At 38.2% G+C, this 13,259-nt stretch overlaps 3 protein-coding genes across 3 annotated transcripts; 2 read left to right on the top strand and 1 right to left on the bottom strand.

Annotated features, from left to right (window-relative positions):
- The first annotated feature begins 2,016 nt into the window (after positions 1 to 2,016).
- Positions 2,017 to 2,568, top strand: LOC148835424 (platelet glycoprotein IX-like). Its single transcript, XM_088915806.1, has one exon. The coding sequence runs from the start codon at positions 2,017 to 2,019 to the stop codon at positions 2,566 to 2,568; it is 552 nt and encodes a 183-aa protein (XP_088771932.1).
- A 599-nt stretch (positions 2,569 to 3,167) lies between these two features.
- Positions 3,168 to 7,755, top strand: LOC148835423 (platelet glycoprotein IX-like). Its single transcript, XM_088917252.1, has 2 exons — positions 3,168 to 3,399; positions 4,815 to 7,755. The coding sequence occupies exon 2, from the start codon at positions 4,816 to 4,818 to the stop codon at positions 5,587 to 5,589; it is 774 nt and encodes a 257-aa protein (XP_088773378.1). The 5' UTR covers positions 3,168 to 3,399; position 4,815; the 3' UTR covers positions 5,590 to 7,755.
- Positions 5,583 to 12,770, bottom strand: LOC148835422 (kinetochore protein Nuf2-like). The gene is made up of 13 exons (XM_088917253.1): positions 12,660 to 12,770; positions 12,324 to 12,398; positions 12,081 to 12,157; positions 11,733 to 11,794; positions 10,309 to 10,406; positions 9,577 to 9,650; positions 9,391 to 9,484; positions 8,550 to 8,612; positions 7,742 to 7,879; positions 7,430 to 7,570; positions 7,091 to 7,266; positions 6,585 to 6,720; positions 5,583 to 6,314 (listed from the first exon to the last, which is right to left on the bottom strand). The coding sequence occupies exons 1-13, from the start codon at positions 12,768 to 12,770 to the stop codon at positions 6,207 to 6,209; spliced, it is 1,353 nt and encodes a 450-aa protein (XP_088773379.1). The 3' UTR covers positions 5,583 to 6,206.
- Positions 12,771 to 13,259: the final 489 nt, after the last annotated feature.

Genomic DNA, 13,259 nt, shown 5'->3' with positions numbered 1-13,259 from the left:
CCTTTTTAGCCCAATGTTTTTCCCTGTTGTGCACTTTAAAAAGAAGCTGAGAAACCGAGCATGATGAGCATGCATACAAAAACCACTAACAGCACTTTCCCGAACCCTGCTGTCTATTTATTTGTGGAATTACCCTAAAGTGCAACCTGAATTGCGGGATTTGCTGTCATTTCATACACAAGCTGCCCCAGAGCCAACTAAAAAGGTATAGCTTTTGCAAAAATTAATTTGCAATGTAAGCCTGCTTCTCCAACTGCTCCCACTCAGCTGTGTGCTTCACAAAGAGAGCAGGTGGAGAACTGCTTCTGGGCATCTGCTAAAAAAAACAACAGGACACAAATGATAAGGACAGAAAATGGAAACTCATTATTAATAAGCATCTGGAGAGAGATGAGGATCATGCTCAGCATTTAATAAGCACTTCCTCCCATTTCCCAACAGGGGTTTCTGTTCATTTTGCAATAACCATGCAAGTTTTATGCTCTGACATCATTTCACCTTGCTGCTATTTTGTCTAGTCAAGAAGCAGTTCAATTTGATCATTAAAACTGATAAGACAATTTAGTCAGGAAAACAGCTATTAAAAGACAAGGCTAGTCTTGAGTGCACTTTGCTATTTGTGCTGTTGTAGTGGTAGTAGAAAGGAATGCCTTCAGACACAAGGAAGTCTGTTCAAGGAAGTTTGCCGATATCTTTTTGCCTTTGTTAGACTGCCTCTAACCACACATTCCTCTGATGAATCAAGTCATAATTTATTACAAAGTTAACAGGTTAACCTCATCTCTCACGCACCATTTCAAAGAGAACAGGCTTTTATTTCTAGAAAGAAGCAAATATTCCACCTACAAAATGTCTTGATTGGTCAGTACATTTGTTGCCTTATAAGGTGTTAACAAGGTCAGAGAGTCAGGCAGTTAGCCCTGGTCAGCCTTGGGCAATTAACCGAGACCTCTGTTCCCCTCAGGTTGCTAAATCTGGGCGCAGGATACATGAATTACATCTCCATTCGAGAGACCTTGGCCAGCCAGGAATGCACAAAACAATGAAACAATTCTTCTGATTCAATTGTTAACTCATAACAAGGCAAAGGTCCTTCCCTTGGAGTCCACTGAACTAGCATAGCAGCACCCAGGTGACAGGTTCAGTATCTGGTGTCTCTGCATTCTCTCTTCTACATCGGGAGTGTGTGCATGCCCTGCAATGGGCTGGATTCCTTTCGGGGGTGTTGTCCAACCTTGTGCCCTATGCTTGTGGGATAGGATGCACATTTCTGCAACTCCTATCAGGATTTAATGGCATTCGGATAATGAATAAATACAGTTTAGATTGTGGAAAGGGTTAACCATTTAAACAGGACTAAGAAGCAATAATTGTGAAAATGTATCAATACAATATATAAACATGTTTATACCTTTTAGTATTTGACTTGGAATTCCACTGTAATGATGTGTTTCCATGTGATTTTGCGAGTTAAATGTAGTGACTGCTTAATACAATTGTGTTTTACTTAAGAGTAGAATTTGTTGTAGTAGTCTGGAAAAATATTCAAAAGGCTCTTAAAATGTTTGTCTCCTTATACCCAGCAAAAATGATAGCCACTGCAGCACTACATTTCCAGAAGCATTAAAAAAATGCTAATTTCCTTCCTGAGCAATGAAAGATAGATACGGTATTTATTTCCTGTATTAGCTGCAGAAAGCCTCCTCTAACACCGAACACAATTCACCAACAAGGTGGGTGTCTTATTAAAACCTTATTAGCTATTGCTTGTTTTAGCTAAAACAATGTCTAGTACATCTTCAGCACTTGTTTTTCCAATGTTCTGTGGTGCATTTTGTATATGTATTCTAAATTTTATTTTTATATATACTTTTTCAGTGTTTTTCCCAATAAGAAGAGGCGTTGCTTAAACTCTACTGACCCAGACAGAACAAGGCATTAGAACTCAAATGTAATTTAAAATAAACCAGGCTGACAATAACCTGATGTCTATGCTTCTCATCACAGATACCAAACATGGAGAGTCTGCTTCCATTTCTCTTCCTCATGCTTTTCCACAGAGCCAGGACATGCCCAACACCCTGCACCTGCACACTCCTGGGAACTGGAGAGCTGCATGTGGGCTGCAGCAGCCTGGGACTTCACACCATACCCACGCTGCCTGACAGCACCGTTAGTCTCAACCTTCAATACAATCAACTCACAACCGTGGCACCAGGAAGCTTTGATAAGCTTCGCAACCTTAGGACGCTACAGCTATCCCACAATCCTTGGGTGTGCGACTGCGACATTGTGTATCTCAAGCACTGGCTCGAGGACAACAAGGTCAACGTGATGGTGGAAGAAGTCAAGTGCGCAAAACCTGCACACACCAAGGGCAGAGCCATCACCCAGCTGCACGGCAACGAATTCCCAGGCTGCAACCCATCCCGAAAGCTGGACTGCTCCGGCTACTTTCAAAGATTTATGATTCTGGCAGGCATTGCCTTGCTATCACTCCTGTTAATGGCCTGGCTGACGTGGTGCTCTAAAAGACTATTGTTCCTTATTGCAAAGAAACCATTGTGAAAAAGGTTTGATCAAGAAGCACATCTTCAGTGACGGACTGATTTTGCTCGCACACAAGTTAAATGTGTACATAGTGAAAGATGTAAACTGGAAATTTAAACTCCCAAGGCCAGGGTTTATCTGGGCTTGTAGCAGCAGAGCAGCAAATATCTGCTATTTGGTATCTTTAAAGCAATTCTCAACTGTAAACCAATCCTTTCTGCTTTCTGTGATCTTCCTACTTTTAAACCTTTCAAAATGTGTATTACACAAAATAATAATGCCATTTTTTGTGCATGTAAAAAGTCAGCATTTCTTATAATAAAATCTCCAGAGAAAGTTTGTTACTTCCGTACTTATTATTTATATATACAAAAATCAAGGCTGTATACAATTTGCTTTCAAAGCAACTTCACTCTGCTGAAAATATATTCTGCATAACAGGGCTAACAGCAACAGCTTGGTCCATTCTCCACATTTAACCCAAAAGTGCCATCCCTGCCAAGGAGGAGGAGAAGATATACTTATCTTTCTGTAGCACAAGGCTTTCTCTAGTGTCACATGTTCCAGTGTGGCATATTGAAAGCCAGCTGTGGTTCCTTGCACTCTTTCAAAAGTATGATCAACAGTTTTGGACGGTGAAGAATATCACCATTTTGAGGGTACGGACACACATGACAGGAAGCTCTTTTTTAAAACGCAGGGCTGATGTTACCAGCGATGATTACACTGCAGACTCGTACGGAGAACAGAAACTGGGGAGTCCAGGGAAACACTCAATCTAAAAAACACCGCCCGTAAGGATGCGTAGAAATGCTGGAATCCATGTCATAGCCGACATCACACAGAAAGGTAAGCTTTTTTTAACACTTTGATTTTAAAATGTTCATATAGGAACAGTTTCAAGTGTTGGTGAAGTTACTTAAAAGCAATGCCAAGTCCACAGAGCTTTCATTAAGTCTGTGAATTTCAACCTGGAGGCTATTTTGATAAACATCGCACATTTTTTTTTGTCATTAACACATCTCAGTATAGTTATTAGTCGAGTAAAAGGAGAAAACTAATCTGACACCTAAGCTATCCATTCTCATCTCATTTATAAATGATACTTTCTTGGTCTACTAGCACTGTGCAGAGTTATTTCTCTAAAAAAAAGTCATATTTACATCTACACATATAAAAAGCATTTTTATTTCGAAATGTGTATCCTTGTTGTACTCTGAGCCTCAAGTCTATTCTATTCTTGACACATGTATTTGTTGTTGTTGCCATTTATAAGATGCAGATCCCACCATTGTGACCCATCATCATTTATCCAGTGCATTAGATCAGTGGTGGGTCATACATTATAAACATGGATCCATTCTGATGGATCTAATGGAGCTTCATAACACCACTGAACTCTTTGACCAATTTGTCATTCTATTCTTCTAATATAATGGAATCCAACATGATAAAATAGAAAGAACATGGTAAGACATAAAACAAGATATTGCATGTCTTTGTTTCAAAATACAGGACTGCTATCATTTCATAAATGTACACCGTTAACAAATAATATGATCTCAAACAAAAAAGTGAAGAAATATGATCAAAATAAAAATACTCTTTAATGGTCGTTATTCCCATTACAACTTTAACTTAAGCCTTTATCACAGAAACCAACCTGAAGTAGAGGGAGTCAAATTTTATTCTGACTGCTAGAATATATTTATCATCTCTGGAAACAATGAATTAAATAAAAAATAAAAAAAACAGGAAATTCTACATTAAAATGTATTATATACCTAAGATTTGAATGTCATGAACTGTTTAAAATGAGACGTTCAGAAAGAGAAATGATGTTGAGATCTGATATCAGACTGCTTTCTCTGAAGCAGTTTCAAGATCATCCCCTCGTACAACACTGAAAACTGATCACTCCCCCCGTTCACCTGATGGCAAATAGAGCATGTGATAAATGAGAAAATAATTTACCCTTGGAAGGACCTAAAAATTATCTTAATCCTCAATTCCAGATTTCTCAATGCTATCGAATATGTATGGAAACTGATCTTTGCATACGTTAGTCTCTCCGGTTGGTCAAAAGCTTCACAAGAAACTTAATTCACGTGTTGTCTACAACTACATTTATAACTATATACTGCTGAGAGAACTAATGCGAGATAAATAAGTCGTCTCAAAAAAATAAGTTATTTCTATATAGATGAGCATCACTCTGCTCTGTTACAGTTGTGACCGACTATTAAAATCTTACCTTTTTGCAGGATGAGGGTTTGTCTGCAGTTCACATTGCTCCTCTTCCTCAGCTCATCCAAAGCACAGGTGTGTCCAGCCTCCTGCAGGTGCTCTGTTTTGGAATCGTCGGGATTCAAGGTGAACTGCAGCTCACAGGGCCTTACAGAAGTGCCCCTTCTGCCAGCCAGCACCACAGAACTGTACCTTCAGAAGAACCTGATCACAACAGTTCCCCCCGGGCAATTTGACAAGCTTACCAGCTTAAAGAAAATCAACTTCTCTGGCAATCCCTGGCACTGCAGCTGTGACATTCGGTATCTCAAAGCCTGGCTGGACGACCACGCAGCCTCGCCCTCTTCTGTGGAAGTCTTGTGTTTCACACCACCTGCCCTCGCACACAGACCCTTACTGCAGCTCGCTGAAAAGGACTTTTCCGAGTGCACCAGAAGACGATGTGCTGGCTTCGTTTTTAATGATGTGTTTCTAATAATTCTGCTTGGCACTCTCCTCATTCTTCTCCTTCTAACCCTCAAGACTGCAAGGTCATCAGCTTTCATTTTTAACATTGATCAGAGGCACACAGGCATGGAAATGGAAACTCTGAAATCTCAAAAACCCAGGCACAGAAAAAGACCAGAAGCATCGTTTAAGAGGTTGTTATCAAAAGACCCAGAATCCCCGCTTGAGGAAAGTAATTTGACAGAGGACAGTGAGATACTAATGCCTTTGCTAAACATGGAGATTCTACCTCAGGTATTAGAGGTCTTGCAAAACAAACACAATATAAAAATTAAAGCAACTTAATTTATTTCAAAACTCACATCTTAATACATCAGATAATCTTGGTTATTCTGCAACTAATGTAATAATCTAACAAAGCTGTAGAAGAACTAAAAAAAAAAGTTTCTAATGGATTGTTAATAACTTAAATCCATTATGAAAACCTAATGGCTACTTATGGTTTTATTTCATACAATATCACCACATAAGTACAACATGACGTAAAGTGAACTGAAAACACATTATTGCAGGAAACAATTGATCACATACCTTATTTGGATTTAATGTTCTTTTTATGTTGAGACAGTGAAAAATGGAATTTTATTACTGCAGTTTACTTAAGTATCTGTTAAATTTTGCAATATAAGAAGCTTGTCACACTTACCTGGATCTATTTAATGCAATTGTTCTGTAGTTCAACTGACACTCATTTTATTCACAAGTATTTCCAATAGGCTCACACTAATCATTATGACAGACATAGAAAACACATACACACACACACATACGATAATTACGTATTCAAGTTTTGTTCCACATATGGCAAAATATATACACCACTGATGACCACAACTAAAAAAGATCCTAAGAATCAATACAACTTTATAACTTTACTGAACAGTGTGGATACAGCATATAGGTTAAAAATCTTCCTTCATTTTCTCCATTTCTCCCCTTTTCTCTTCAATGTAGTCCATGATGTGGGTGTGTAAGTCATCCAGTGCTGTCACCAGATGGTCATACATGGCCTACAAACAGGAGCAGGAGATGAACACTAGAATAGGATCTATGAGAGTCTGAGTTATTGACTCTGCAGAAACAACCGGGTTCCAGAATGCAAGGTGTAAATTGTGCTCAGGCTCGTATCCCACCACCTTTCATCCTCAATAGATGCTCTATTAAGACTTGTTTCATAAATGTTAACTGATAATTTTCCAATTTAGGCTTCAGCATTAATTTATACACAAATGCCAAAACTATTCTTCAAATACAAGAGAGCAGGGAGAACAATAATGTACCTGTGCTTTATCTGTCTCGCTCTTGCAATTTGCTTTCAAATCATCCATTTTAGCCTTTAATTGCTGGGTCTGACTGTTAATTTCTTGAATCTCATTGAGCATATCCTCCCTCTTCTGATGGACCTGGTTGTATTCACTGAAAGAAAATGAAACAAATAGTTAACTTATGTTAAGGTGCAGGATGTTAAATATGTGTTCAACATAAACAGAAAAATACACTACGAGGTATGGAAAACTTCATTGCCCTTGAATCTAAACCAAACACGCTCTGACTTCCAATTACTGTGTCAGAGCAGTAAAAGAGTTAACCCACTTTTCACAACAAGATGCTCTTTCAAATGTTAAAAAAATACATTTCAGATGTGTTATTTGTATACAGATGAGCAACATTTAATGTCATACAAATGAACTGATCTAGATCAAGAGTTTACAATAACAACTTTAGGTGAAGGGGATTATCCAATACAAGTCAAAATGAGCATATGTGTCAGTAAAACCTTCCGCACCCAAATATGGTCTGAACATGTTGATCCTTCATCTCCAGCTTCTTCTGCCTCTTGATCCGTTGCTTGTGTATCTTTTCCTGCTTCATGTGAAGCGCCCTCTTCATTCGGCTTTCCTCATTGAACAGGTTCTTCAGTTCCTTTTTTGCCTTTTCGTTCGAGATATCCAAAATATGAATCTGTGAAATATAAAACGCCCAAGCTTTACGCCTGTGAACAAGTGAATCTAAGCTACCTCTTCAATAACATTTGCTGCTGATTTTCAAAATCTGCATAATATGCACCATAAGCTCAAGAAAGGAACTGCTGCCAATGCACAAGTTTTCACACTCGGGAACCTACCTCTTCCTGTTGTTTATACATTTCGTCCATTGCACTCTGCAAATCCAGCAGCAGTTTGTAAACGCTCTGAATTTCGGCTTTGTACTGGTTATACGTCTGGTTTTTGATTTGGAGCTCCACAAATCGCACATCTGTTTTTTCCTGTAGAGAGAATTCTCACTAATTCAGAAAGTTCATTCCTAATCTGTTAAAATAACATAGAAATTCTCTAAGAAACACGGAGACACTCTTCAACACCTTGCGCCAGTGAATTAGCATTAAATATAATGTTAATTTACGGATGCAATAATGTATATAAAATACAATACATACTTTAGATTTCCTAACGTTTTTCACGGTCTCCTTCATCTTCTCTTTTTCTTTTTTTATCTCCTCGGGAGGCTCCACAATCTGGGATCTCAGTTTAGCAATGTCTTCTTTCAATGTTGCCACCTGTACTTTCATTTGGTTCTGCACAGGAAAATAGAACAGAACAACACAGGAAGGTTACAGACGAGGAGGCCAGTCAACCCCTCATACGTATTCGGGTGTTCATATCACCCTTATCTTAATCTCCGGATATCATCCAGCCATTTCTTGACAATTCTCATGGCACTGGCATCAACAACACAGCTTTGCAGGTTTAACAAGAGTTAGTTTCTCATGTGTTTGTAGCATTTAAAATTGTCCAACTTTATCTGAAAGAATGTCGCTCCCCAGTACATCTGTGCTGTTGCAATGTAATGTTCAAACCTTTCACCGTGAATCAGAAGAGCCAGTCTCTTACACTGTCCTCATAGTTTTGGTGGTGTGTTTCATGAGAACCATAATTACAGCATCAAAACTGGTATTATAGTTCCATTCGCATTACAGTTTTCTGTGATAACCAACAAGAACAAGCTGCATTAAATAAGAACCTGCTTAAAAGATTTATTGCATTGAACAAAAAACCTAAAAACAAAGATATTACTTTCTGTTTATCCGCTATATTTCTAAAGCAGTTCTTTTCGAGTCAGTAGTATTATGAACTATGTTTAGAAGTAGAATTGTCAGATATTAGCTTTATTTTAGTAGCATGTTACGCTTTTGTAAACTAACTTACAAATGTTTATAAACAAAATTAAGAAGTTCTATTACTTACCAGCTTTTGTGTCCTTTCTGCGTGATCAGTTTTCAGTTCTGTTATTTTAGAACTGAAAGCTTCCTAAACGTAGGAAGAAAATATTTTTTTGCAACAAGGCATATTTTCATGTTCTGTAAATGTAGTTATTTTCTAAAACAATGCACAATTTAAAAATATTTCTAATCACAAATTACAATAAAAACATAAACATTTAAACATTGCAAACCTAAGCTGAACTTTCACTACCGAATGAGATCATGTCAATTTGTTCATTTACACCCATCCCTCAAGTATTTAATCTATTTACCTTCACTCTACAAACGTTTAATAGTAGAAAAGGTAAAAAAGTCATATTTACCAAAAACCATAGACTTTTAAATACGGGAAGTATTTGAGCCTATAGTTTCAGATAGCATGGGAAGTGCACAATGTAGCACAGTCCCAAGAATCCTCACATAAAATACAGAGTTAGAGGCTCAGAATAGTCTATCCTCCAGGGTTACCATTCAGTAATCGGCTCAACTGGCTGATGGCCCTTCCTAATTTGTACTATTACAGTTCCCCACCCTAACACTGTATACCTATATATTCTACCCAAGTAGTCAGATGGGGGATTAGACTTTTTCCTGTTTGGTTTTCCCTTTCGACCACACAACCTCCATCTTCACTGGCAATGGAAAACACTAGAGTGTCAGATAACAGAGTGAGCTTAACGGTGGTCTCTTTACTCTGGTCTGCAGCTCATGCTCCTAGCACTCCACTGGGAACTTGCGTCCTGTGCTAGGATTACCAATTTCTCAGGAAAATCTCAGGTCCATGGTCAATTTGCCAAATATGAAAAGACTGCTTTGCGACTAACCGCCTCCTGCGCTCCATGACAGGACTGGCTCTGGAGGTCAGCGAGGGCAGCAGCCAGCTCTTCATACTGAGCCTGCTGTTCAGGTGGAATCGTCCTGTAACGGTCAGAGGGCCAGCAGTGAGGCTGCATACAAACTAAGTCACTGCCTGTATAAACCGCTACAGCAGAAGGAATGTCCACACATACATGAGCTCCTGAACTTTCTTTTCTGCTTTGTTTATGTCTTGAAGGAGGCTCTGTAGCTTCTCCACGTCAGATTTCTGAAAAATAATATTACAGGTTGTTTTTTGGTACATACAGCATGCAACAAATAGCACAGATCTAACAGTAACACACTTCATCTTTTATGGGTCTACTCTATGTGTGCAAGAAACAAGGTATGCAAAACTGACCACTGAGCAGATTCAAGCACCACAATGAAAATCTGGTCATATTTCAGCAATGACCAGATTACATAACTGGTAAGACTCTGTTCTTCCATATGAAGTGCAAGGAAGAAAATGTGTTTTGTTCTCTTCCTGATGTAAAGTCAGCAAATGAATGATTTAAAAAAGATCTCCATTTATTGTCAGGTGGACGATAGTTTTGCATTTTGCGTACCTCTTTCTTAAAAAAAACTTACTAAAATTATTTAGGCTTGATTATTGAATTAAAATCACTATCGACTGTCACAAGCCGATTGAATTATAGCAGTGCTTTACCAGCACATTTAGGCTTAAGACTCCACTTAAGACGCTCCTCAAATTGAGAACTTAGTTAGGACCAAAAATTGAAGAAGTCACCATTACATTTGAATAATTATATTAGAATCTAAAGAGTTATCATATCGTACAAATAATTCAGTACTCTTTTGAAACAGAACCCAGTACATTTTTTCCGCACCAGTATTGTAAGTTAACATTTTTTAGTCCCACTCACATAGGTCTGCTGGGTCTCTGCAAGCATTCCTTGACATAGGTTTCGAAAGTGAAGAAAGTTCATAATCCCACTCAGAACATAGATGGTTCGTTTTACTTCTGCAAAATCAGGTTTAATATGAGAATGGTCATCCTCTGACAGGTAGGACATTTCCTGACATTTCTCAGCCCTGTGTTGATGGGCCTGCTAGGCATATGCTTTAAAAAAAAGCAGGGCTGCTACTGAACAGTACGTTAACTGTTAAAGATTGCATACGGCCCTCTGTATTAAGCTTCTAACTTTTAATAGTTATTTGGTTTCTGGTTTTTATCAAGCTCCTGTCATGCTACAAAACAAATACAGCACTTGGGCGTCTTTTAAAACAGGTTGCATACCAGAGAATGTATCGGTTTACATGATAAAGTCATAAAACAGCGATATCAACCACTGAAGTGTAGGATCAACCTACACTACAAGCCTCAATACACAGCAGATCACATGGATGAGCAACAAACTGATTTACTTGCTTGATTCACGAACTGAATTTAGGGGAAACATTATGGAGGGTGGACTGTGCAAGTAAAACACAGAATGAGCCCGTACACAGGGGTTAACACCCACACTCTTCCCAATTGACATGGAATGACTCATGACCAAGGAGATGGGACTTCACTTTAACATCCTGTTTGAAGGATGACGCCTTGTATGACAGTGTCCCTGGTCGTAGAACCAGGGCACTTGTCTCAGACGTTTCGGTCCTGGGGGAATAGTGTAACCTACTGGTCCACCAACACCACTTACAGCAACACTCTGGTTTTCCTTGGAAGTCTCCAGTCACAGCACTAACCAGGTCCAGTCTTGCGTAGCTTTGAGATCTCATAAGATCAAGCTGCAAGGTGGTGACCCTGCTGCAGATTAGAAAACTAATACCGACCTCCAGCTCATAGAAACATACATGACTGTCAGCACAAAGAATGATGTGTGGTAATATATACCTGTTCTTGAAAAGACAATTCCTTCAATTGAGGACAAACTTGTAAAACACTCAAGGTGTAGAGATGTTGGACAGTTTAGTCAACTGGCCTCATCTCCAAACTGACTTTTAACACAGGTCTATGTCATTAGGCAAGAAATAATGTTACGAGAACACCTGTTGCTGTGTCAATACGTTATAACTATTCAACAAACGTTGTAAAGGTTGAGTAACCTCAAATGTCATACATGACTTACAATCAAACCTTTAGTTATACACACGAAAGGCACTTATTGACTTTTTAATCTTAAAGTCAGACAGAACATTGTGAGATGGAAATAAACTGTAATAAGCTCTCAAACTCATGTAAAGGGAATTTGACACTTACCTGTTCTTTTCAATTACAGCTAAATTTAGCACAACTGTAGGCACAAAGAGAAAAAAGTTAAATCTCTTCAAATTTGTCACTTACTTGGACTGATAATGTCGTTCAGCTGGAAGTCATAGATGTGGCACATTGGTAAAAACTGACACCTGGAGTTATGAAATGGAGTGTTAACAAGCTTCAGTAAGAGTTACCAATACAAGGTAAGCTCCAATGCCAGAAAGCCTGTTTATGAACTCTAAGATAAAAACAGAATATTAACTGAAGATCTCAAATACTCATTCCATTCATCCAGTTAACATTAATCTCTTAAAATATAAAACAATTTAGAAAAATGAAACGTAAAAAAAACACTTTTATTTGATGCAATAACAACTGTTTTCATATGTACACAATCACACAGCATTTTAAAAATGTAGCGTACTGAACACTTACATGCAAATATATACGCTGAAAATAGGCGTCACACCCTCCAGTATTGCAGAGTACTCCATGTTTTCATTTACCGGGGTCTGTACCAGAAACAGAAAAAAAATAACAATAAAAACAGTTTCCGCGTTTCAAAATGAGAACAAAACAAGTAGAAATTGTGAAAATAAATACTTTTATAACTATACACATTTGATTGTCTCAAATAAGACGATTCCATCAGGAAATGGTGGTGAAAATCCTACTTACCATGCCGTGGAATTCTGGTCGAAAGCCGCACACCTGATGTAGAATTTTCATGTAGAGTCTCTGAATGGTTTCTGGCTGGATACAAAAAATACACAGATGACAATGCAGCTAAAATTACCTGTTTCCGTCACTCACAAGCCACAGAAACTTGTAACCCCGTTACTTTCTACATTAGACTGAACATTAATGAAACCTTAAATGGCGAACAACCTTTCATTTGTACTGTACATCGCAGAAACAAATATTAACCCAGTTATTATCATAAAAACTTTGCTAGGGAGTAATACATAAAAAAACACTTCGAATTTGTGAAATCTAAGTAAGCTTTGTACATACCTTTGGGATTGGTGTAATGTCATTTTTAGTAATGTTTTCATCTAAAACGTTGTTGCGGAGAAACTGCACAATTGAATCAACTTTATATAAGGGGAAGGTATTCTCATCCATTTTCTGCGCGAATACAAACACAAAAACAGAATCTGTCCGGAAGAAAAAAACTATATTCTGACTATTGGAGCCGTGTTTCTAAGTATACGAAATCTGCAAAAACACAAGTTTATCACAGTTAAGCACAACTTAACATAACAAAGCAGTGTGCTCACAGAATCCGCAAATAACATTCAGTGGGTTTCCACGTTTTAGTTTAACGAATTGCGATTTGCTTCAACTTTACGATGTACCGTGAATACCTGCAGGTACCCTTTCGCTTAAACACTTGAAAACTTCGCTGTCCGCTTGGGAATCCAGTCGTTGGAATGTCATTGGCTTTTCTGTTTTATAGCGGGATATGCAGCGTATAACTGCCCCCTGCCGTATTGGAGCAAAAAGTCTCATTTAATTTTATAAATGAACCCGTAATCCTTGCCAACATCAGAAATCTTTGTCCATGTGAAACATCATGTCCTTTTGTTGTAATCGAATTTGCATTAACTCTTC

The sequence above is a fragment of the Atractosteus spatula genome, chromosome 5, assembly GCF_055471065.1.
Source record: "Atractosteus spatula isolate fAtrSpa1 chromosome 5, fAtrSpa1.hap1, whole genome shotgun sequence".
In the NCBI taxonomy this organism is placed as follows: domain Eukaryota; kingdom Metazoa; phylum Chordata; class Actinopteri; order Semionotiformes; family Lepisosteidae; genus Atractosteus; species Atractosteus spatula.
Note: the sequence above shows the minus strand (reverse complement) of the source record. Positions and strands in the feature narration are given on the sequence as shown.